This window comes from Camelina sativa, chromosome 17 (assembly GCF_030686135.1).
Source record: "Camelina sativa cultivar CO46 ecotype springtype chromosome 17, ASM3068613v1".
Taxonomy (NCBI): domain Eukaryota; kingdom Viridiplantae; phylum Streptophyta; class Magnoliopsida; order Brassicales; family Brassicaceae; genus Camelina; species Camelina sativa.
The window spans coordinates 37,774,160-37,794,877 of record NC_141896.1 but is presented as its reverse complement, the minus strand read 5'-3'; the positions used below and the strand labels follow the sequence as shown (position 1 = coordinate 37,794,877).

At 34.3% G+C, this 20,718-nt stretch overlaps 6 protein-coding genes and 1 pseudogene across 7 annotated transcripts; 5 read left to right on the top strand and 2 right to left on the bottom strand.

The window, feature by feature from the left end:
• Positions 1-121: 121 nt before the first annotated feature.
• Positions 122-1,836, top strand: LOC104758543 (ras-related protein RABG3d). The gene is made up of 7 exons (XM_010481430.3): positions 122-413; positions 517-543; positions 643-742; positions 944-1,090; positions 1,192-1,272; positions 1,354-1,499; positions 1,593-1,836. The coding sequence occupies exons 1-7, from the start codon at positions 361-363 to the stop codon at positions 1,657-1,659; spliced, it is 621 nt and encodes a 206-aa protein (XP_010479732.2). The 5' UTR covers positions 122-360; the 3' UTR covers positions 1,660-1,836.
• Positions 1,741-4,805, bottom strand: LOC104758544 (protein disulfide isomerase-like 1-5). Its single transcript, XM_010481431.2, has 12 exons — positions 4,050-4,805; positions 3,830-3,959; positions 3,566-3,731; positions 3,347-3,465; positions 3,143-3,223; positions 2,986-3,075; positions 2,811-2,882; positions 2,651-2,719; positions 2,470-2,550; positions 2,239-2,373; positions 2,102-2,158; positions 1,741-1,986 (listed from the first exon to the last, which is right to left on the bottom strand). The coding sequence occupies exons 1-12, from the start codon at positions 4,577-4,579 to the stop codon at positions 1,888-1,890; spliced, it is 1,629 nt and encodes a 542-aa protein (XP_010479733.2). The 5' UTR covers positions 4,580-4,805; the 3' UTR covers positions 1,741-1,887.
• A 1,959-nt stretch (positions 4,806-6,764) lies between these two features.
• Positions 6,765-7,793, top strand: LOC104758540 (uncharacterized). 2 transcript variants are annotated; one of them, XM_019239265.2, is made up of 3 exons: positions 6,765-6,963; positions 7,102-7,323; positions 7,414-7,793. In XM_019239265.2, exons 2-3 carry the CDS (start codon positions 7,186-7,188, stop codon positions 7,558-7,560), a joined length of 285 nt encoding a protein of 94 aa, XP_019094810.1. In that variant the 5' UTR covers positions 6,765-6,963; positions 7,102-7,185; the 3' UTR covers positions 7,561-7,793. The 2 variants fall into 2 exon arrangements, with proteins under 2 accessions (XP_019094810.1, XP_087350556.1); XM_087494430.1 differs by having other exon boundaries at positions 6,833-6,963; positions 7,137-7,323.
• Positions 7,794-8,252: 459 nt separating this feature from the next.
• On the top strand, positions 8,253-10,759 carry LOC104758541 (rop guanine nucleotide exchange factor 11). The gene is made up of 6 exons (XM_010481427.3): positions 8,253-8,826; positions 8,932-9,048; positions 9,143-9,372; positions 9,461-9,724; positions 9,816-10,136; positions 10,229-10,759. Exons 1-6 carry the CDS (start codon positions 8,523-8,525, stop codon positions 10,619-10,621), a joined length of 1,629 nt encoding a protein of 542 aa, XP_010479729.1. The 5' UTR covers positions 8,253-8,522; the 3' UTR covers positions 10,622-10,759.
• On the bottom strand, positions 10,719-11,510 carry LOC104758542 (photosystem I reaction center subunit VI-2, chloroplastic). Its single transcript, XM_010481429.3, has 3 exons — positions 11,348-11,510; positions 11,122-11,248; positions 10,719-11,042 (listed from the first exon to the last, which is right to left on the bottom strand). Exons 1-3 carry the CDS (start codon positions 11,476-11,478, stop codon positions 10,863-10,865), a joined length of 438 nt encoding a protein of 145 aa, XP_010479731.2. The 5' UTR covers positions 11,479-11,510; the 3' UTR covers positions 10,719-10,862.
• A 56-nt stretch (positions 11,511-11,566) lies between these two features.
• Positions 11,567-12,795, top strand: LOC104758539 (protein CURVATURE THYLAKOID 1C, chloroplastic). Its single transcript, XM_010481424.3, has 5 exons — positions 11,567-12,009; positions 12,100-12,186; positions 12,272-12,334; positions 12,433-12,470; positions 12,554-12,795. The coding sequence occupies exons 1-5, from the start codon at positions 11,776-11,778 to the stop codon at positions 12,606-12,608; spliced, it is 477 nt and encodes a 158-aa protein (XP_010479726.1). The 5' UTR covers positions 11,567-11,775; the 3' UTR covers positions 12,609-12,795.
• Positions 12,796-16,605: 3,810 nt separating this feature from the next.
• Positions 16,606-18,297, top strand: LOC147924837 (tobamovirus multiplication protein 3-like; annotated as a pseudogene).
• The last annotated feature ends 2,421 nt before the right edge of the window (positions 18,298-20,718 follow it).

Here is a 20,718-nt window from a genome sequence, read left to right as displayed (position 1 = left end):
TATGAAAAAGTAAACATAACTAGACCCATTAGACCGTTACATAACATAATTAGACCCATTACTTTTTAATTTATTTAGTATAAAATCTAATACTAATTACTTTTTAATTTTCTTTTGTTATAGAATAAGATTATAAGATGACTAAATAAAGGAAGGGTAGTCTAGTAAACAAAAAGATTTAAAATAGTGTACCTTGCTGTTATTTAGCGAATATTATTAACCCTTTTTTATTATTTTTTTTTCTGCAATTTCGCTTTCTCTCAACCAGAATCACACGAAAGAAGAGAGGAGAGGAGACACAAAAACAGAGAGACAGTTTCTTCGGTCATAAGAAAAATCAAATAAGCTCAAAATCCATCAATGTCTTCTCGCCGTAGAGTTCTTCTTAAGGTTATCATTCTTGGTGACAGCGGGTACACTTTTTTCAACATCTCTTCGATTCCTACATTTTTTTTTTTTTTTTACATAGATTTGATTTGTTCATTATTTTGATCCGTTGTTGTTTCTTGTGGCCAGAGTTGGGAAGACTTCGTTGATGAATCAGTATGTTTTCTAGATCTATATGTCTGTTTTACTTGTAATGTTTTTATTTTTTGTTAAAATCTTTAATTTGTTTGGATTGATTTGGTTTCGTGTTTTTAGGTTTGTGAATCGCAAATTTAGTAATCAGTATAAAGCAACGATTGGAGCAGATTTTTTAACTAAGGAGGTTCAGATTGATGACAGAATCTTCACTTTACAGGTACAATCTATGTGTTTGTGTCTCTTTCTCGTTTGTTTGAATGATTCAAACATTTTTATATGATTCGTGGAATATTCTGATTGGATCTTTCTTAGGTTTTTAACTTTTTGGGTCAGAGAAAAAGTTAAAATCTTGCTTTGTGGGTGTTTCTTAGGAGAATGATACAAATATGTATGTATTGAATCTTTTGATGTAATACAGATTTGGGATACTGCTGGGCAAGAAAGATTCCAAAGTTTGGGAGTTGCGTTTTACAGAGGAGCGGATTGTTGTGTTCTTGTGTATGATGTCAATGTTATGAAGTCTTTTGATAATCTTAATAACTGGAGGGAAGAGTTCTTGATTCAGGTAATAATAACCTTCTTCTACCCATACTCATTGATAGATAAGTTTGGAGTATCTTTGCTATAATCTAAGATGTTTCATCTTCTTTTTGTGACATTGTATAGGCTAGTCCTTCAGATCCTGAAAACTTCCCGTTTGTCGTGTTGGGGAACAAGACTGATGTTGATGGTGGCAAGAGCCGAGTGGTGAGACTTTATCTTGTTCATCCACATTTTCATGAATACTCTATAGTGTTTGGTTATGCTTAAGTTGTCCCATATTGTCAGGTTTCTGAGAAGAAGGCAAAGGCATGGTGTGCGTCTAAAGGAAACATTCCTTACTTTGAGACTTCTGCCAAAGAAGGGTTTAACGTGGATGCGGCTTTCGAATGCATAAACAAAAATGCTTTCAAGAATGAACCTGAAGAAGAACCGTAAGTACAACTAACCTTTTTCTGCCAAATTTGCATCACTTTTTCATTCGTTAAAGTCTTATCTTGTAACTTTCTTCTCTGTTACCTCGTCAGATACCTTCCTGACACCATTGATGTTGCCGGAGGTCAGCAACAAAGATCAACAGGGTGTGAATGCTAAAATCCAGCAAAAGTTTGTTGCAGAGGATACCTACATTTCGTTTTTCTTTGGCACATTTGATTTTGTACCATACAATATAACTTTTGGAAATGTAATTTCAATATTCATTGAGTTACAGATTGTAACGAATTGGGTTCCACAGTATCAAAATCAAAATCATGTAATGTGTCACAAAAATTATCATCTATTATCTTTCTGTTTCTTATGTCTGTATTTCCTCAAACTTGACTACAATTCATCTTTAGCAGCAGACCCATCCTTTGGTTTCAACTCTTCATTGATAAAAACAGCCATGTCCTTGGCGCTCAATTTCGTTGATAGCTTTAACTGCAGAACAAAACGGGTAAGTTACTTTGTATAAAGCTTATAACTGAGAAAACCAAAAAGTAATGAAGTCGAAAAGGGATTGAGCTGAAGTGAGTTCTTTCAAAATGGTTCTTACCGGTTTCTCCTTTTCACCAGATTTGTAGAGCAAGATCATAGGATATTCATCATCGACCTGTCATCAACAATCAATAAAGATTTAGCTTGCGCATTCCGGAATTGCCAGTTTTGTTGCAGGGAAAGATTTTGATTCACCTCTAGTTTAGTATGCTCATTTGCAGATGCATCAATTCTTGCAAAAACAAGATTCTCAAAGCCTTTGAAATGCTTAGCCAATTTCTCGACTTGTTTGCTTACAGCCTCACATTTCACACACCACGGTGTATGTACCTGTTTACGGTTTTCCCCACAAGATCCATGTTATCAATGTTGATGTCAATGAATAAATTGTTTGGTTTAGCAGAGAGGCTAATCAGGATTACTAACCTCAAGAAGAACATTCTCGTGGCTGTTCAACACCAACTCATCAAAAGTCTTTCCTACCACAGTCACTATACTTGCATTTTCCTACAGATTTCACCAGGTTATTTAATCTTTAGCTTGTACATGTTCCAAGTCTCTTCAAACTCAATAATATCCGAAAAAGAACATGCAAAGTCACACTCACATTATCTGGAATTGGCTCTGACCTATAGTAACGTGAAACAGTTCCATGAGCAAGTCCTGAACAAAACTCCTAAATTGCAGATCGACAAGAGGATCACAAGAATCAGTTAATATATGAATATTTGAAAGGAACAAGTCGAAAAGGCAAAACAAATTCGTACTTCTATATTGTTTGGTGTTGCATCTGATTCAAGCAAATACTTGGAGTTCAGGTTGTTATCAAAAGCAGCAACCTGTTGAAGAGAACTGTAGATTAATCACATCTTTTTGCAGCTATATTATCAGTATATCACAAAGTGTCAATCAGAAAGACTGAAACAAGTATCCAAAACTTACAACAGTTTTATTAGCATCTTCTATTCCGAATAAGGTCAAGAATGGCATTGCAAGGTTCTCATTTGTTATATCGACATATATAAACATCAGCTGCAAGAAAAGAATAAGCAGTTATAAATCTGTCTGGTCTTTCAAAATTCACCATCAGAGAAATTACCTTGGATTTAAGTTTTCTTGCAATATCTTCAAGAGGCTGAGCAATTTTCTGAAAGTCAGCAGCCTTGGAGAAGAGCATAACCTAACAAAGGAAGGAAAAAAAGGAAAAAAGAAACAGAATTATACTTAAAACATAATCACAGGCGAAGAAAGGCAGAACCAAAACTGGTAGCAGATACAAACTGAAATCACAAAAACTTCTAACCTGAAGCTTAACAGGACTGGAGTAAACCCAAACAGTATTGGTATCAGTCAATTTTGTAATCAGAGGAAACTTGTTGCTGCCTAGAAACTCCAATATCTTCTCCATCTTGTAAGATCCATCTGCACTGCCGACTCGTGTTACCGCTTCTCAAGATAAATATAGGAAGAAAACAGATATGATAATAACAAGAGAGGTCTTCAAATCTAGCAGCAAGCTTACCATATACAGTAAACCTTTCAGCCTCAGTTTTAACCATACCAATAAAGACATTATTGGTTTTAAGGTCAGGAAATAGAAGTTTCGCAACATCGCTATTGCTTGTTTGTACAAACTGGATTTCGTCATCTGATTTTGCAGCTTTAACAAATTCGTTATGTTCAGAACCCTACGCAAACGAACAACACACATATCAACAACACTTACATTCCAAAACAAGTCTACACAATTTCAAATCTACAGTTTCAGTATCCAAATTCCAAATACCTCAAGCTTCTCAAACAGACCAAGTACAAAAGTATGATACTTCTTCAAAAAGCTCTGAGCTTCATCAACTGTATTAACTGTAATGATTGGTGCACCAGTCTTCTTTTGCACCCAGATGACTATATCCTCTCTGAAACATATCTCATAAACCGTAAAAATCAAATCAACTACAAATCAAAATCAGAACTTTCTCACTAAAGCTAAATTGGGGATAACTTACGCAGAAGATCCACCATTGTAAGTCTGAGAAGTGCCATTAACGAAGAGAAGAAGCGTAGGGAAGCCTCTAATCTCAAACTCAGACGCAATCTTGGAATACCTATCGCCATCGATCTTAGCCATCAAAATCGAACTACCAATCTCTTTCAAAGCCGTCGCAGCCTCGGCGAATCTCGGCATAAGCTCAGCGCTTCTCGCACACCAAGGCGCGTAACCTAGAACCATCACGAACTCGTTCCCATTGATCACTCGCTTCGCGTTGTCACCATTGAGTTCGAGTACGATCCTCTGAGCTTTGCTCACTGTTTTGGCTTCAGATTGTTGTTCAGGTCGATGATCTTCTTGTAATTGCTCGTCTACTGCTAGAAGCTGTTCAAGATCTTCGTCGGATCCGGATCCGGATCCGGGTTCGTTTGCTTCGACATTGGAGTCCGGTGATGAATACGCGACGATGATTACGAAACTGAGGAGTAAGAGGAGGGTGAAGGTAAAGGTGGAGACTTTTGAAGTGGGTTTTGAAATTAACGACATTGCGATTTTGGGTTTTTCTTTTTTTTTTCGTCGGACTTTGAAGAGTGATTGATCGGAGACGAGAAGAGATCGTCGTGAAATGAAAAAAAAAAAAAAGCTTTAAAATCTCACCAGGTTTAACGGCGGGAGCCAAGAAGACTCCACATGTGTTATTGTGTTTGTTAGTCAAAAGTCAAAACAAAATAAAGAAAAATAAAATATTTTGTTGCTTTTTTTTTGCAAAGATAGTGGAATTTTTTTGACTAAGAATAATACTATATATAACATTTTAGACTTTAGTTATGGAAAGTTTGATGTTGAAATAATAATAATATTTAGAATATACGAATTTTATTTTATTTTAGTAAAAAACATGTCAATCTATTCAAAAAGTTGTGGCAATACATTATGATGGTAGTGTATTTTACTAAGGAAAATTGGCAAAACTAACTTAAAAAAAAACTAAAATTAAATCCCTAATTATTCTAGCCATATAACTATAATATACACTATAATAACTACAATGTATATCATCTTACCCTTTCACCACTCCTACCTACCCATTTACTATCACTTTTGCCAGCCGCTTCTGCCGGAACTACCGTCGGCCACCTCTACCGAACCACCGCCGGAACCACTTCCCGCCACCTCCACCGGTCATCTCTGCCGACCACCTCCGCCGGCTACCTCCGACCACCAGCTCTCCATTACCACCAAACACCAAAATAGTGATTGTATACTACCTTTCTCTAATTCTCCTAATTTTTTTGAATATAGTGCTATATTTTAATTTTGTTTGTGATTTTGGTTATCACACAAATTAACCCTTTTACTAAACTAAAAATTGTGTTGTACTTTTTTATAGAATAACTTCAGTTTAGAGATTTCTTTTTGCAACTAGGGTCTGAATGGTGACAGCGTATTTGGTTGTGTGGGGAAAGCGGTTTTAGAGTGCGGTACGGATCAACTGCGGTACAAGTGGTTTGCGGGACAAGTGCGGTTTATACAAAATAAGCGGTACATAATAAAATTTAATTGGTGAAAAAAACTATTTGCGGTTTACAATAGAATATTTGAATGGTAAAAAAAATGTAATTGCAGTTCATGAAATATATATCGCTAAATTGATTATATTTGCACATAATTTTGTATATATGATAATATAATTATATCTGATAACCATAATAATAATAATTATAATGATAATTATAAATCTAATCTAATAAGCTATTGATTGTTTGTTTCAAATAATTAAATTGTATTTATTAGTTATTTGCTAAAACTTGTCAAAAAAAGTTATTTGCTAAAGCATAACTTAATTACATAAATACACATTAAACTCATAACCTTTTAAACTAATCATAATAATAAGTCAACTATAAAAAAATACTTTCAAATAATAATGGATACTTGAATGAAAAAAGGAAAAAGAAAAAAAATCAACTTTTTTTAAGTGATATAAAAGAATTTGTGTATGATAATATTTTTGTGTTGTATGTTTAATTTTATACAGATGTTCTACTATTATTAAATGAGATTATTAATTATGGGTGCGGATTTGCTAAAAACGCAGGGTATTGTCTAGATTGAAAAATTGAAGTGCGTTTTTGATATTTTAGGTGTAATTATGCATGTCTTGAATAACACACACTGTACAACTTTTTAAATGAAACAAAACGCAAATGGGTAAATGAAATTGTGAATGGTGACATATTAGTGGTTTTCTATTTTTTGTTTGAATACCGCACTTAGTGGTGTTACCATTCACTACCTTAACTTATAAGCATGGTAGTTGCATTTTTTCTTACTTCAATAATCTAACGAGTCATAAGAAAATCAAACACATCATTTGCATTAAATTTTTTTTTTTTTTGAATTTTAAGATGGGTTAGCTAATCAGATTTTATGGAACCCAAATGCCACATCGACATTTCTCCGAATTTTTTGTGGAAGCGTTAGCTAATCACAGATGTTCACGTGTTTCTGTTTAACTAATTTAAGTATGCACCTCTCCATCGTTATCCAGTTAGAAGGTCGAAAGACAAAAATACTTGGACACACGTAAGAGAGAGACACATATATTTACTCAAATGAGTCATTACACCTTATTTTATTATACTCTTTTCCTTACTGTCCATTTCCTTTTTTTTAATCTTGCAATTATAAAATTTTGGCTTTAATCAGCTCCGTCATCTTAGAAATGATCAACTATTTTTGACTAAATTTAAAGAACAGTTGTTGCTCGCTCGTTTGTGCATTTCTTTTTTGGATAGTCATACTAATATTTATCGTTCTTGAAAGAACTTTGAATCCAAAAAAAGAAGAATAAAGAAGTTTGATTCCAAGAACCCGTGAGGAAGTAATTGACATCTAAACCGAGTGAAGAGAAGACGACAACGAAAAAGGTTAGGCACATTTTCCCACACAATTTTTCTCAAAGAGGAGACATTATTTATCTTCGTATGGGTGGGTTTTCTTGATTAGATTAGATCAGATTTTGAAGGAATCTTTTTTTCATTTTGTGTCTTTTTGTGTCTATAAAGATCCAGAGCTTTCCCTTGTCTTTTTGTCTTACAAGAGAATCTGCAAAACATTTTGAGTTATTGAGAGAGATAGAGATTGAGAAGATGTTGGAAGGCAAAGCAATGGTTGAAGATTCAGATATGCCAGTGAAGATGCAGATGCAAGCTATGGCTTTTGCTTCTCAAGCTCTTGATCTTTATGATGTCTTTGACTGTAAAGCCATTGCTGGTCACATCAAGAAGGTTGGTATACGTATACCATTGTTCTTTAACTCAAATTCTAAGTCATAAACGTCTTTGTTGATTTTGTTTGTCGTATGATGATGAATTCAGGAGTTTGATGAGATATATGGGAGTGGATGGCAATGTGTGGTGGGATCAAATTTTGGTTGTTTCTTCACACATTCTCAAGGGACTTTTATCTATTTTCAATTGGAGAAACTTAAGTTCCTCATCTTTAAAGGAGCTTCTACTCCTTAATTAATTACACAACCCTAATAATAACCATGGGGATGTTTTTTTCCTCCTTTTGTTTCTATGAAAATCAAATTTGTAAGATCTTAGCTTTGTTTGAATTCTAAGTCTGTAGATAGACCCAAGAGTGGAAGTTGATTCAATGATGTGAGATCTTTCATTTGTTACATTTGTTTGCTTTTGTGATCAATAAAAGTGTAATGCACAAGAATTTTTCTATATATATTATATTTTTGGAATGCAACAAAGTAAAAAAGGACTAAATAATCCATCCTCAATTGAGAAGTTAATAGACTAATCCATCATTACCATAATTTGATTAATTTTTTTTTTTAATTCCTTTGATTTTTTTTTAATTCGTTTGATAGAAATTCAGAGAAGGGCCAAAGTTGTGGAAAATACTATCACATATATAATCCTTAATTTAGTAGAGAAACAGAGTTCTTTAAGAAGAAAAAATACAACAAGAAATAAAGAACAATGATTACAGATAAGGGTACGTAGTAACATGTCCTCCTTAATGATTTGTTTTAATTTGTGTGTGTGTGGAGAAATACAAATTTCTAGTAACGTGCAGCCCACATTCCACCAAGTATCCATTTATAAATAGTAAAAACATTCCAAGAAAATTAAAAAAAAAAAATTCTCTATTTCTCCCTAATTAAACAATCTGACCACATTTTCACTTGTTTATGGTTATGGACAACGAATCATAAATAGATACTAAAATAATCAAGGTTAAACTAAAAACCATTATTAACAGAAGTCAAATAATGGTGTTCTGTATTTGCTAAGTCTGAATAATCAAACACCGGTTTTTTGGTTAATTAAGTTTGTCTTGTTTTCTTCTCCAAAATCTCCTAAAACTCCTCTTTATTACACGAAGAGAAGACAAAAGATAATTAAAAAAAAAGAGATTCCAAAACACACATAAATCTTTTCATTTTTTAAATTGTTTTGATTAGTAAATGGTAAAAGCAATGGACCAAGAACATGAGAGCTACAAATCAAGATTGTATCATTTCAAGAACATGAACGAAAACTCAGCTCCTAGACATGTTAAAAGCTTGAGCTCAGATTGTGCAATGAGGATGGATGGTTCGGATAATTTGGAAGATGGTGATTATGACAAGATGATGTTTAGGAGTCAACCTGGGATGAATAGTAGCGTTGACCGACCGTCTTTGCCTCTAGGCGGTGTAACCCCTAACCGGAGCGACAAGCTTCCGAGAGTCCCTTCAGCCGAATCCATGGAGGCACAATTACAAGCAGGTAAAATCATTATATCTTCTAGGTTTCTTGTGTTGCAAGTTAAACCCTGTTTTTTGGACTATAAGTTAGGGCAAAAATCAAAGATTATGTTATTTGTTATTGCAGCCTTGGAGCAAATGAAAGAGAAATTTTCGAAATTGCTTCTTGGAGAAGATATGTCAGGAGGAGGAAAAGGTGTTTCGTCGGCGTTGGCTTTATCTAACGCCATTACAAATCTCGCAGGTTAGTTCTTGTTCCTAAATCTTTCAGTTTCATGGAAGTTGTTTTGTTTTCATGAGTTTGATGTAAAGTTCTGTAATTTCTGTTGTTGTTGCAGCGTCTGCGTTTGGAGAACAACGGCGTTTAGAGCCAATGGCGGCGGACAGAAAAGCACGTTGGAAAAGAGAAATTGGATGGCTTATCTCTGTGGCTGATCATATAGTCGAATTCGCTCCAACACAACAAACCAACAAAGATGGAACTTCAATGGAAGTCATGTCAACAAGACAAAGAACAGATCTTCTCTGTAACATCCCTGCACTTAAGAAACTCGATGCAATGCTCCTCGTAAGAACAACAACAACAACAGCACAAGTATACTAATCATAGTCTGTATATTATATTAATCTCACATTTATATATCATACTCTTGCAGGATTGTCTTGATAAATTCAAGGATCAGGATGAGTTTTATTATGTCAAAAAAGATTCTCCTGATTCTTCTGATTCAAGGAATGATGAGAAATGGTGGTTACCGGCGGTTAAAGTCCCACCCAACGGCCTCTCTGAGATATCAAGAAGGTTTCTACAGAGCCAGAAGGAATGTGTGAATCAAGTCCTTAAAGCTGCAATGGCCATAAACGCTCAAGTTTTGTCTGAAATGGAGATTCCTGAAAGCTACCTTGAGTCACTTCCTAAGGTTATTTAATAAAAAAAACATAAACATTCATCAAGAATATGTTATGGTCTGGTCCTTATATGATGTTTTTGTGTATTGCTGATGAGAACAGAATGGGAGAGCTAGCTTGGGAGATGTGATATACAGAATGATAACATTAGAGATGTTTGATGCAGATCAGTTCCTAATTGAAATGGACTTATCATCTGAGCACAAGATTCTTGATCTAAAGAACAGAATCGAAGCATCGATTGTGATATGGAAGAGGAAAATGGTGCAGAAGGACACAAAGTCACCTTGGGGATCAACAGTGAGTATTGAGAAAAGAGAACAGTTTGAAGAAAGAGCTGAAACAATCTTGCTCCTATTGAAACAAGGGTTTCCTGGAATCTCACAATCCTCACTCGATATCAGCAAGATTCAATTCAACAGAGTAAATAAAAGCTCCAAACTTCCACATATACATTTTTTTTTGGTTGTGTTTTCTTTTTGGTCTCAAGAAAATTAGGTGTTTGGTTGTTGCAGGACGTAGGACTTGCGATATTGGAGAGTTACTCGAGAGTGCTTGAGAGTTTGGCTCACACGGTGATGTCGAGAATAGAAGACGTGCTTTACGCTGATCAGCTAACTCAAGAACCTACAAATAATGCACCTTCTAAGAACAGATATATTGTGAAAGAGAACGAGAAACCTAAGGATGAAAGACTAAGTTTCTCAGAGGATATAGCTTCAGGAACACTTTCTGATGTTATGCAATGGGGTAATAACAAAAACAACGAACCGAAGAAAGAAAGCTATTTTGGAGGAGAGAAACCGTTGTTTTCGAAAGTCACAGGTATCATGACAAACAACAACAAGAAGAGTTCTTATCTTGAATCTCTTGGAACTATGAGGAGTCCTACCGCGCGATACTCCTGAAATAAAAATATCGGTTTCTTTCTTTTTTTCTTTTCTTGTAAAAGTAGGTTTTGTTTCTTGCATTTTCAATCTGAAATGATTCCAAAGCACCATTGTATTGCAGCAGACTTGAAATGCAAATTCATTGATTCATCATAACTAGATTACAAAGCATTAACAATAACACAATGTACATAAATCATTGTTCACAGAATTGGGAAGAAAGTTTCTGACTGTTTTTGAAGGATTTAGAAAGCTAAATTTAAAGCTTGCCGCGAGGACCCAGCTTAGGCTTCTCTTGAGGACCTCTCTTAATCGGAAGAACATCGCCGGTCGAGTTGGCACTGACGTAGGTAAGCAAAGAGCCTCCTCCAAGAATCAAAAACTTGAGAAGCAAACCTCTCTTTGTGAAAGGAGCAGCAAATGTCTCAAAGAACTTGCTCTGCAAGCAAGCAATCAAAAAGTCTCATAATTTGAAGAAGCATATAGATTTCTAAGGATTAAGAGTTTTTAAAAAAGACCTGAAGTGGGTTGTAAGGAGAAGGAGCATCAGATCCATAGACATCCCATTGTCCTGTTGTGTTGCCCAAATCTTCTAAATCAAAGTAAACACTTTTGTCTCCATACTTAGCCACCACAGCACCAGCTCTATACAAAAACCCCCACAAAGTAACATCCTTTTTTAAAAAACCAATCCTCATCAATCTCAATCCAAGATTCCAAGTTTCAAAGCTTTATAACTTTTACCTGGTGGATTTGGGTTTAAAGCTCAGGCGAGAAGGCTTGACGAAGAGCTTAGATCCGGCGAGAGAGCTGCCTCCGAGTCCTTTCACGGCGGCGGAGGGTTGTATGGCGGCGACGGTTGCAAAAGACGCCATGTCTCTCTCTCTCTCTTTGTTGATCGTTTGTTACCAAAGTGAGTGAGTGGATCTGATGTAATTTGTATAGTCAGAGAATCTAACTTCACTCATTTGATGGATCTCGTTAAGACACGTGGCGAGTTGGGTTTTCATCTCTGAGATTTGGTATGCCACTTAGGACATGCCACGTGGATTATACAAAGATAAGGCTATCTCTTAATCCCATAACCAAAAAAATTTCATCGTCATTGTCTCCAAATCTCTAAAGTTTCAATTTTTATTGCTCTGTTTTTTTATTTGTTCATATTACAAAAAATGGCTTCGATTTCTGCAACTTTGCCTTCGCCGTTGTCATTCGCACAGAGAAAATCCAATCTCACATCGAATCAGAAACTCCCGTTTTGTCTAAGTCGAGGTACGATTGATCTTTCTCCATCTCCTCTAACTCGAAACCATAGTAGCATTAGCATAGCACTTATGGTGAAAGCTAGTGGAGAAAGCTCAGAATCATCTACTGATCTCGACGTCTTGAGTTCAATTCAGAATGGTGTAAGTCCCTAAAACACCTAAATTGCTCTGTTCTTAAATTACACATATATATGCCTTTAGTTTTGATTTGGGAATTGTGAATTGTTTCAGTGGGATAACTCTGAAGATCGGTTAGGTCTTATTGGTTTGACCTTTTCTGCTATTGTAGCTCTCTGGGCATCACTAAACCTCATCACGGTATAGTTCTAAAAAGACTTAAAACTTTGTGTTGTTAAAGTTGTGAGATTTTTCACACAAACTTGTTCTTTTTTTGTTTCATTAGGCAATCGACAAATTGCCTGTTATCTCGACCGGGTTCGAACTAGTTGGTATCTTGTTCTCTACGGTAAGTAATATAAGTCTTGATTTCATCAAGAAGTATTAATGGGTTATATGATACTTCTAGCTTTTGATACATTTTTTTTTGTTTTGCGTTATTTGCAGTGGTTCACATATCGATATCTCTTGTTCAAACCGGATAGGTAAGTATTTGTTTTGAAATGCGGTTATGAAATTGAATGTAAGTTTTATTCTTTAAACCTTTTTTTCTCTGCTCATGTTTCAGAGAGGAGCTCTCCAAAATTGTCAAGAAATCAGTAGCGGATGTACTTGGCAAGTAAAAACGTGGTGTGATCTTCATCTTTGGAAGATGATTTGTTTGCAAGTTTGTAAACATGACAGGGTTGTTGTTTCTAGTCCAATAATTTCATGTGTTTGAAACATGTAAATACTGTTTTGTGGGTTTTGGTTGTGAGCAAATCAATCATATTCATATATATATAAGAGATCAAGATCGGACACTAAAAAGATGTTTTAGCATGAATGGAAGATTGAATGATCAAATAGGGGAAAGATTTCAGTTGAATACAGTTTTCAATTTCATAGAATAATTAAAGGATAAAAGATTGAATGATCAAATAGTGAAAAAGTTTCAGTTGATACGGTCTTTACAAAACTTTTCTTTTTGTCAACTAACTTTTTAGCTCAAATGAGTTAGTGAACATTGTTTACATAGGTGATTTACATCCTACATAACAAAGTACGTAATAGAGATGAAATTCAAGTCAAAATGTAAACTTAATTAAAAAAATTTGGAAAATTTGCAAAAATACCTTTTGTCTATACCATTTTACAAAAATATTTTCTCTTGTGGTCCATTTTCAAGAATACCTTTTCTTAATACAAAATGATTAATTTCTAAATTAATACTAAACTCTATCCCCTCAAAAATCAGTTTAAACAATACAAACTTATTATGGGATATTTATTGATCAAATATAGGTATTTTTGGTTTAGATAAAATTTCAGTTTTGCCCATATGTGTCTTCTCCTTCCTTCTCTTCACAATACAACAACAATAATTTTTTTTTCTGCCGCAGATCAACATCGTCGTTTCTTCTTCTGACCAAAATCATGGCTTCTCACCTTCCCATCAACACCACCATCTCCGCCACTTCCAACACTAATTACAGTAATCTATAAACTAATAAACACTATAAATTAATAAATTTTGCTGGTCCCAAGTCGGGACAGTGTAAAAATTTAAAAAATTCGATAAGATAATAAGATAATAACTTTTTTGAAATCTCCATATAAAATATGGTCCCAATAATATTATAAATTAATAATCATATAATATATATATAAATATATATACATACTGATATAATAATGTATGTTTCTCCTAAATCTCATTTCTATAGAACAATTGTAATGTTGTATTTTTAAACTATAATGATATCTCTAAAATATTTTATAACATATCATAAAAATAGTTAAATTTTAAAGTTTTCAATTTTTAGATATGCATCAATTACAATTTGATAATTTGACAGATTATTAAAATAGGAGAATTGATATTATTATTCATAAATTTGTATTTATGTATGTCATGTGTATAAGTCAATTTGTCTATAGTATTTGTAATTTATTGTCAATAATGTATTATAAATATTACAATTTAAATTCCTAAACCATAAAATTTACAATATCCGAAAGTTTAATTTTGTTTTGCTAAAATCGTCTCAATTTATAATTTTTAAAAATTTAAACAATTAAAAATATATCTATAAATTAATAATTATTAATTTACACTATAAAATAATAATTATTAATTTATAGATGATGGCACTATATATTACCATATTTGTGGCCTTGATTAGCTCATGTTTTGCATCATATAGAAGTCATTCCTTAGGTTTTATAGCCATTTATGTCCAAATATGCACTTAAGATGTTTAGAATCATGCATTGCATATATTTGTGCATTTGGAAGTATTATTAAGTGTTATGGAGCTCTAAAAGGGTAAGGAAATACTTGCTGTTATTTCTGGAGCTAAACAAGAGGATTGGAAGTATTAGGAAGGGAAAAGAAGGCACTTGACCATACCACTCGAGCAGGCACACGGTCGAGTATATGGTCGGATTCATAATGAGCTTCTCAAAGATCCATTCGAATGAAGATCTTTCGTTGCGATTTAGCTTCAGACGTCTTCATGAGAGTTGTAGGAAATCGAGTTATCTTTCCAATGCCGGTGGTATCAGGTCAATCGCAGCTGTCGTTCAAGAGTTATACCTGTTTTACTGACCAGATATCATCCCAGATCGAAGACTCGACCAGTGAAAGAAACAGAAGAAGAAGCCACTCGACCATGCCACTCGACCGAGCATGGTCGAGCACTTCCAGCCGCCTCTCTATTTTGTCTGCTAGCAGATTTAGAGCTTTCATTCCTTCCTATATATACTTAATGTACCTTATGGCCACCAACAAGTCAGAGAGAGTCAGAAATAATATCTTGTAGCCACCAAAACCTAGTTTTTACTTTTTTGGGATTTTTAGCTTTTTGTTTTCATCATCATAATCCACTTTTTATCACTTTTTCTCTAGATTTTTCATACTTGTTGGTTCCATAACTTTCTGAGTATTGAGAATCTGAGTTTGATTTCTTCTTCAATATTGTAGATATTTGTCTTATATTTCTAATCATGCAAGTTTCATTAATTTCTGGGTTTATGATTTTTTTCATCATGTTTTGTGATTCTTAGTAGTTTGGTTAGATCTTCAGGATGGGTTAGGCTGGATAATGGTTATGGTTGTTTAGATTGGTCAAGCTTGTTTGTTATAGATCTCTTCTAGGCTAGATATTCTCTATGCTAATCTTATATCTGAGAAGGTAAGGTTAGATCTTAATCATCTTAGCATCACACCAGTGTCTAAGTTGTTAGATAAGGCTAGATCTAGAGATTATCATGAAGCATGCTAAGAGATTATATGTTTTGTTGATTTTTGACTATAATGATATGTTGTTTAATGCCTGCTTTTATATGATATTTGCTAGTGAGAGCTAGATTGGGAGTATCTTAGCTTGATTGTTATTGCCAAGAGATTGGATTAACTTGTATTAGAAGATCATTGTCTAGAGGTAGCTCATGTTTGATTGAGGTTTGTTGACCAGTTCTAGATAATCATAGCTTGAATCCAGCCCATGAATCCATCCTTAGGACCTTCCTTATCTATTGATTTACCTGTTGGAACCCTGTTTAATCGTTAGTTGTATGCTTTACTTTCGTCCTGCTCTGTATTGTTGATGCTCTGTTTCGGTTCTGTTCATTCGCTTGTCAACTCGACCACCCACTCGACCATGCACTCAACCGAGTGCTAGGTCGAGCTCCAGTTTACTTTCTTGTTTATGCATTGTTCTGTTCTTCTTTTCTTCTACTTATTAGTTAATTCTGCTTAGTATTGTTTATTGCACTTGTTCTACAGTTTAATTCAGCATTAGTATTGTCTTAAGTTGCCTTACTTCATTGCTTTTCATTATTGTCATTAGGTCGTTAGAAACAAATCAACTTGATATTTGGCTTAACTTGAATGCATTGATCACATCTTGAATGCTTACATATCACACTCTTTATGGATTGACATCCTTTATGCTACAACATCATAAGGGTATTGAAACACCTTGCATCCTATTCATCATCATCTCTGCTTATGTCTCTGTTTGCATATTCTCATACATTCAATGCATAAGTAGAACCTTGATAAAGTCCTAGTTTCAATAGATAAATTAATATCACTATAAATTAATAAAATGTGTTGGTCCCAGCATTATTAATTTATAGAGGTTTTACTGTTTTGGCCTCCAAAACACAAAACCTTTTTCAACCAAAACTATGGCTTCTCTGATCCAATAAACACAAAACCTCTTTCAATCTCTATTTTTTGTTCATGAAGAAAGTTAAACCCTAAGGGAATGCTATCTAGTGAACCCAAGGGTTTCAAATCATAAACACTAAACCAATCAAAATTCCTCTTCGATTTTTATGAATCAAATTAAGAAACTAATGAGAAGGAGGAAGATAATCGGATTTGACCATTCACGGATCATTCACGGCGGTTGGCAAGCGAGAGAGAAACAATCGTGAAATAGAGAGAATTGTTTACAAGGAAAATTTCGTCTTTTTATAAATTTTAAAATGCCTAATTCTGTGAGTTCAGACAATTAGTCCTAAACCCATAAGAATTTGAGAAAAAGTCTTAATTGTGTAATTGATTCAACTTATTATATATGTTAGCCTTTTTAAATTTGCAAAACTTTGATGGTTATCTTGTAGATTATGCAACTTATCTTGCTTGATATTCCAAGTCTTGGTTTCTTGAAAACCTATGGTTTTGTGATTCTCTTTTGGGCATTACTTTACCATGAGGTAAATTCTCAATCTTATTATTCTTTTTCCTTCTTTTATTCTGATATTTATAATTCCACACTCTTTTACTGAATAGTTGTGTTCCTTACAAAAATACTTTCTCTTTTGGTCCATTTTCAAGAATACCTTTTCTAAATACAAAATGATTAATTTCTAAATCAATACTAAACTCATCCCCTCAAAAACCAATTTAAACACTACAAACTTATTATAGGATATTTATTGATTTGAGCCTTTGTTGGACCAAATCTTTTACGCTCAAATATAAGTATTTTTGGTTTAGATAAAATTTTAGTTTTGCCCATCTATGTCTTCTCCTTCCTTCTCTTCACGACACAACAACAACAATTTTTTTTCTGCTGCAGATCAAAATCGTCGTTTCTTCTTCTGACCAAAATCATGGCTTCTCACCTTCCCATCAACACCACCATCTCCGCCACTTCCAACACCAATTATTTGGCCTCCAAAACACAAAACCTCTTTCAACCAAAACTATGGCTTCTCTGATCCAATAAATCCAAAATCATGGCTTTTCTGATCCATTAAACACAAAACCTTTCTAAATCTCTATTTTCTTTTGCATGAAGAAAGCTAAACCCTAAGGGGATACTCTCTAGTGAACCCAAGGGTTTCAAATCATAAACACTAAACCAATCAAAATTCCTCTTTAGTTTTCATGAATCAAATTAAGAAACTACTGAGAAAGAGGAAGATAATCGGATTTGACCATTCACGGCAGTTGTCAGGCGGTAGAGAAACAATCGTGAAATAGAGAGAATTGTTTACAAGGACAATTTCATCATTTTATTAATATTAAAATGCCTAATTCTGTGAGTTCGGACAATTAGTCCTAAACCCATAAGAATATAAGAAAAAAGTCTCAATTGTGTAATTGATTCAACTTATTATATAGTTGCGTTCCTTACTGCTAGACGCCACTCTCTTTCTGAGTTATTCTAGCTTCTTCATGATTTCGATTTTGTGCCGCGGTGAACAAACAAATAAAGACTGATGGTCTTACGTCAAGCTTCTTCACAATTAATGCAATTGTATATGTTGTTCAGGTATATTTGATATATACTATAATTTTGTTTGTGAAATCTAAAAGAAGTTTGTGAAAATTCAAATTGTAATTTAACCCATATTAAATGACAAAACCTTTGGTTAATAGAATCTAAAGGGCGTAGAAGAAAGATGAAAGAGGTGCAACAATAAATTGTGCAAAATCACAGTGTAACTAATCAAATTTTACTATATGACGCTTCTTGACTCTTTCAGCTCTTTTTATCTTATGTATGGTAGGTTGGTTTTGTGACAACGATATGATTTGCGTGTTTCCTCATCCGATGTATCATGGTAAAGACACACACACACACACACATGTTTATATTGATATCTGTCACTCCTGACCTTCTTGTTTACTTTTAGAATGAACAACTAACCAAAGGTTTTGTCATTTATGGTTTAGATGTGTGTTGCTGCTTTCTACGAGGGAGCAAACCTTGATAACCTAATCTTGTTGCTTAATTACAGTTGGTAGAGATATTACCGGTTTCTCAGGGCCTGTTCATCGTCAGAACCCTACCACCAAAACGAGACTGAGACATCATGGCTCACGCCATACTGTCGTGTACACGAAAGCTAATGATCAGACTATTTTTAACCCCAACGTTCCCCGAAAGATCTCAAGCTTTCTATCTCATTTCGATGTTAGCTTCAATAATCTTACCTTTTGATCTTGATGGCCTTCTCCATTTATGTTCTTTTGAATAAATCTGTTTGATACAATTTCTTCAAGTCTAATGCGGTTAAGCTTAACCAATTATGGTACTAATTTTTTTAAATATTGCTAGTTTCCTTGTTTTGTGACTGTTTAAGGCCGGGACTAGGATCCAAGACAACTAGACTATTAAAACCCTGTCCAAATTTGATTATGTTAGAGCAATCCCATTGCACATACTATGGGTATGTCTTTGATTTGTTTACTAATATAACAAAAAAAAAAAAAATTTTAATCTTAATATATCAGAGACACAGGTCTCTGCCGAGACAATTTTTGATCCTCAGAAACATGACACGTGTCATTAGTTTATTGGTTACGTTTTGTTTTTGTTTTTTTTTTAATCTTTTCTTCCTTTCCTTCGCTTCTCTCTCTCTTTCTTTCGATACAATCGAAAGATGAAACACGACGAATAGGTGTGAGACGATGACATCAAAACCATCGAACCTTTGATCGTTTTCCAGAAACAATGATCTCGCCTCGTCGTCTTCTTCTTCATGAGATGTTATCGAGATCAGTTGCTGAATAAACTCGAGAAAGAGATCTTGTCTCGTCTTCTTCTTCTTCTTCGATTTGATCCAAGTCTTCGACCTATGGAGAAGGCTGTGGAATACAAGAGAGCCCTCACTGCTGCCAAATTAGAAAAAGTATTCGCAATATGTTTCAATTTTAGGGTTTGGGATTCTCGATAGGGTTGTTTGATATTTTATAAATATTCTTGTTTCGTTTGAATTCGATCTTCTCTGAGCAATAAATGTTTGTGGAATTAGCGTTGTTTTACAGTGAGGTCTTTAGATTCATTGGATTTGCTTTCTGATATTTATTGGATTTATTGGATTTGAGAGCATTGTTTGATGGATTTTGGAATCTTTGGCTTAAGGTTGAATCAACACTTGTGATGCAAAATCTTCAACCCAAGATTAAAGCGATTCAACAACGTTACGCAGGCAATCAGGTGAAATTTTTTCTTTGGCTTGAATCTGAGTTACTACTTGTTGATGATTGAGTCTGACTTTGACAGTTTATTCTGTTTTTTGGATATATAGGAGAGAATACAACTAGAGACATCACGCTTGTATAAACAAGCTGGTGTTAATCCATTGGCAGGTACTTCTCTAGAAGTTATGAGTTTTGTATTCCAGTTTTTGCTTACTAAATTTTGCTGATGTTGTGCACATTCTTGTTGTTTTATGTTAGGTTCCTTACCAACTTTAGCAACCATACTAGTTTGGATTGGTTTATACGAAGCTCTCTACAACGTGGCTAATGAGGTACATGTCTCTTTTTGAACAATTAGAGAGACCAAATAAGTTAGTTGGTAAAGATTGTTATTTATTCTCATTGTGTGCTTGAATTTTGTTTTTCTTGTTGGAGATGATGATGATTAACGATGTCTTTCTTCTTATATGCATATTTGAAACAGAGCATACACATTATGCCATGGAAAGCACGTAATACACAGAGATATATACATCTTTGCTTTCATCGCTGCTTCTCACAAAAGGTAACGTTAAAAAGCTTTTTTAATTCTCAATGCTTGGTAGTTCTCACTGCTTGGTAGTTAAGCACTTATTGTGAATGAGTTCTCAATGCTTGGTAGTTAAACACTTATTGTGAATTAGTTCTCAATACTTGGTAGTTAAGAACTTACTAAATGCTTGGTAGTTAAGCACTTACTAAATGCTTGGTAGGTGTAACACTTAAACACAAAAAACATTTGTAAACCTAACCTTAAAGCTTTACAATAAACCCAACTACCAAACTCTTCCTTCTCCTTCATCTCATAAATGGTCTCGGAGATTTGCTATTTATGTCGCTTCTATGGTTCTCTATCCCCAAGCCAATTCTTCTTCTCTCCTTCTTTCATAGACTTTAGGGTATGAATTCTTTTTCTATAAACTTTATAGACCTCTTGACTAGCCAAGTTGGGGTGAATAATCCAGAATCTCTTCCATCTTTTTCTCCTCCTATCCAAACAAGCTCATCACCTATCCAATAGGCTCTTCACCTATTCAAATAAGCTCATCACCTATCCCTCAGTTTAGTACACAATTTAGTGATGTTAAAGAGGTAGATGAAAATACAAGGGAAGCTAGAATCCGATGGACTGTCCAGGAAGATATTGTCTTGATCAGTGGTTGGTTAAACACTAGCAAAGATCCAGTCGTGGGCAATGGGCAAAAGGGTGGTTCCTTTTGGGAGCGAATTGCATTCTACTATGGAGAGAGTGAAGCAGTAGTGGG

Coding starts and splice junctions, on each gene's coding strand:
- LOC104758543 (XM_010481430.3), top strand. CDS start 361: ATGTCTTCTCGCCGTAGAGTTCTTCTTAAGGTTATCATTCTTGGTGAC. Junction 544..642: donor AAGACTTCGTTGATGAATCA/GTATGTTTTCTA, acceptor TCGTGTTTTTAG/GTTTGTGAATCGCAAATTTA. Junction 1,273..1,353: donor ATGGTGGCAAGAGCCGAGTG/GTGAGACTTTAT, acceptor CCATATTGTCAG/GTTTCTGAGAAGAAGGCAAA.
- LOC104758544 (XM_010481431.2), bottom strand. CDS start 4,579: ATGTCGTTAATTTCAAAACCCACTTCAAAAGTCTCCACCTTTACCTTC. Junction 3,076..3,142: donor CAAGAAAACTTAAATCCAAG/GTAATTTCTCTG, acceptor CTTTTCTTGCAG/CTGATGTTTATATATGTCGA. Junction 2,720..2,810: donor CAACACCAAACAATATAGAA/GTACGAATTTGT, acceptor TCTGCAATTTAG/GAGTTTTGTTCAGGACTTGC.
- LOC104758540 (XM_019239265.2), top strand. CDS start 7,186: ATGTTGGAAGGCAAAGCAATGGTTGAAGATTCAGATATGCCAGTGAAG. Junction 7,324..7,413: donor TTGCTGGTCACATCAAGAAG/GTTGGTATACGT, acceptor TGATGAATTCAG/GAGTTTGATGAGATATATGG.
- LOC104758541 (XM_010481427.3), top strand. CDS start 8,523: ATGGTAAAAGCAATGGACCAAGAACATGAGAGCTACAAATCAAGATTG. Junction 8,827..8,931: donor GGAGGCACAATTACAAGCAG/GTAAAATCATTA, acceptor TTGTTATTGCAG/CCTTGGAGCAAATGAAAGAG. Junction 9,373..9,460: donor AACTCGATGCAATGCTCCTC/GTAAGAACAACA, acceptor ATACTCTTGCAG/GATTGTCTTGATAAATTCAA.
- LOC104758542 (XM_010481429.3), bottom strand. CDS start 11,478: ATGGCGTCTTTTGCAACCGTCGCCGCCATACAACCCTCCGCCGCCGTG. Junction 11,249..11,347: donor TTTAAACCCAAATCCACCAG/GTAAAAGTTATA, acceptor GTTTTTGTATAG/AGCTGGTGCTGTGGTGGCTA. Junction 11,043..11,121: donor CTCCTTACAACCCACTTCAG/GTCTTTTTTAAA, acceptor GCTTGCTTGCAG/AGCAAGTTCTTTGAGACATT.
- LOC104758539 (XM_010481424.3), top strand. CDS start 11,776: ATGGCTTCGATTTCTGCAACTTTGCCTTCGCCGTTGTCATTCGCACAG. Junction 12,010..12,099: donor TGAGTTCAATTCAGAATGGT/GTAAGTCCCTAA, acceptor GAATTGTTTCAG/TGGGATAACTCTGAAGATCG. Junction 12,471..12,553: donor CTCTTGTTCAAACCGGATAG/GTAAGTATTTGT, acceptor CTCATGTTTCAG/AGAGGAGCTCTCCAAAATTG.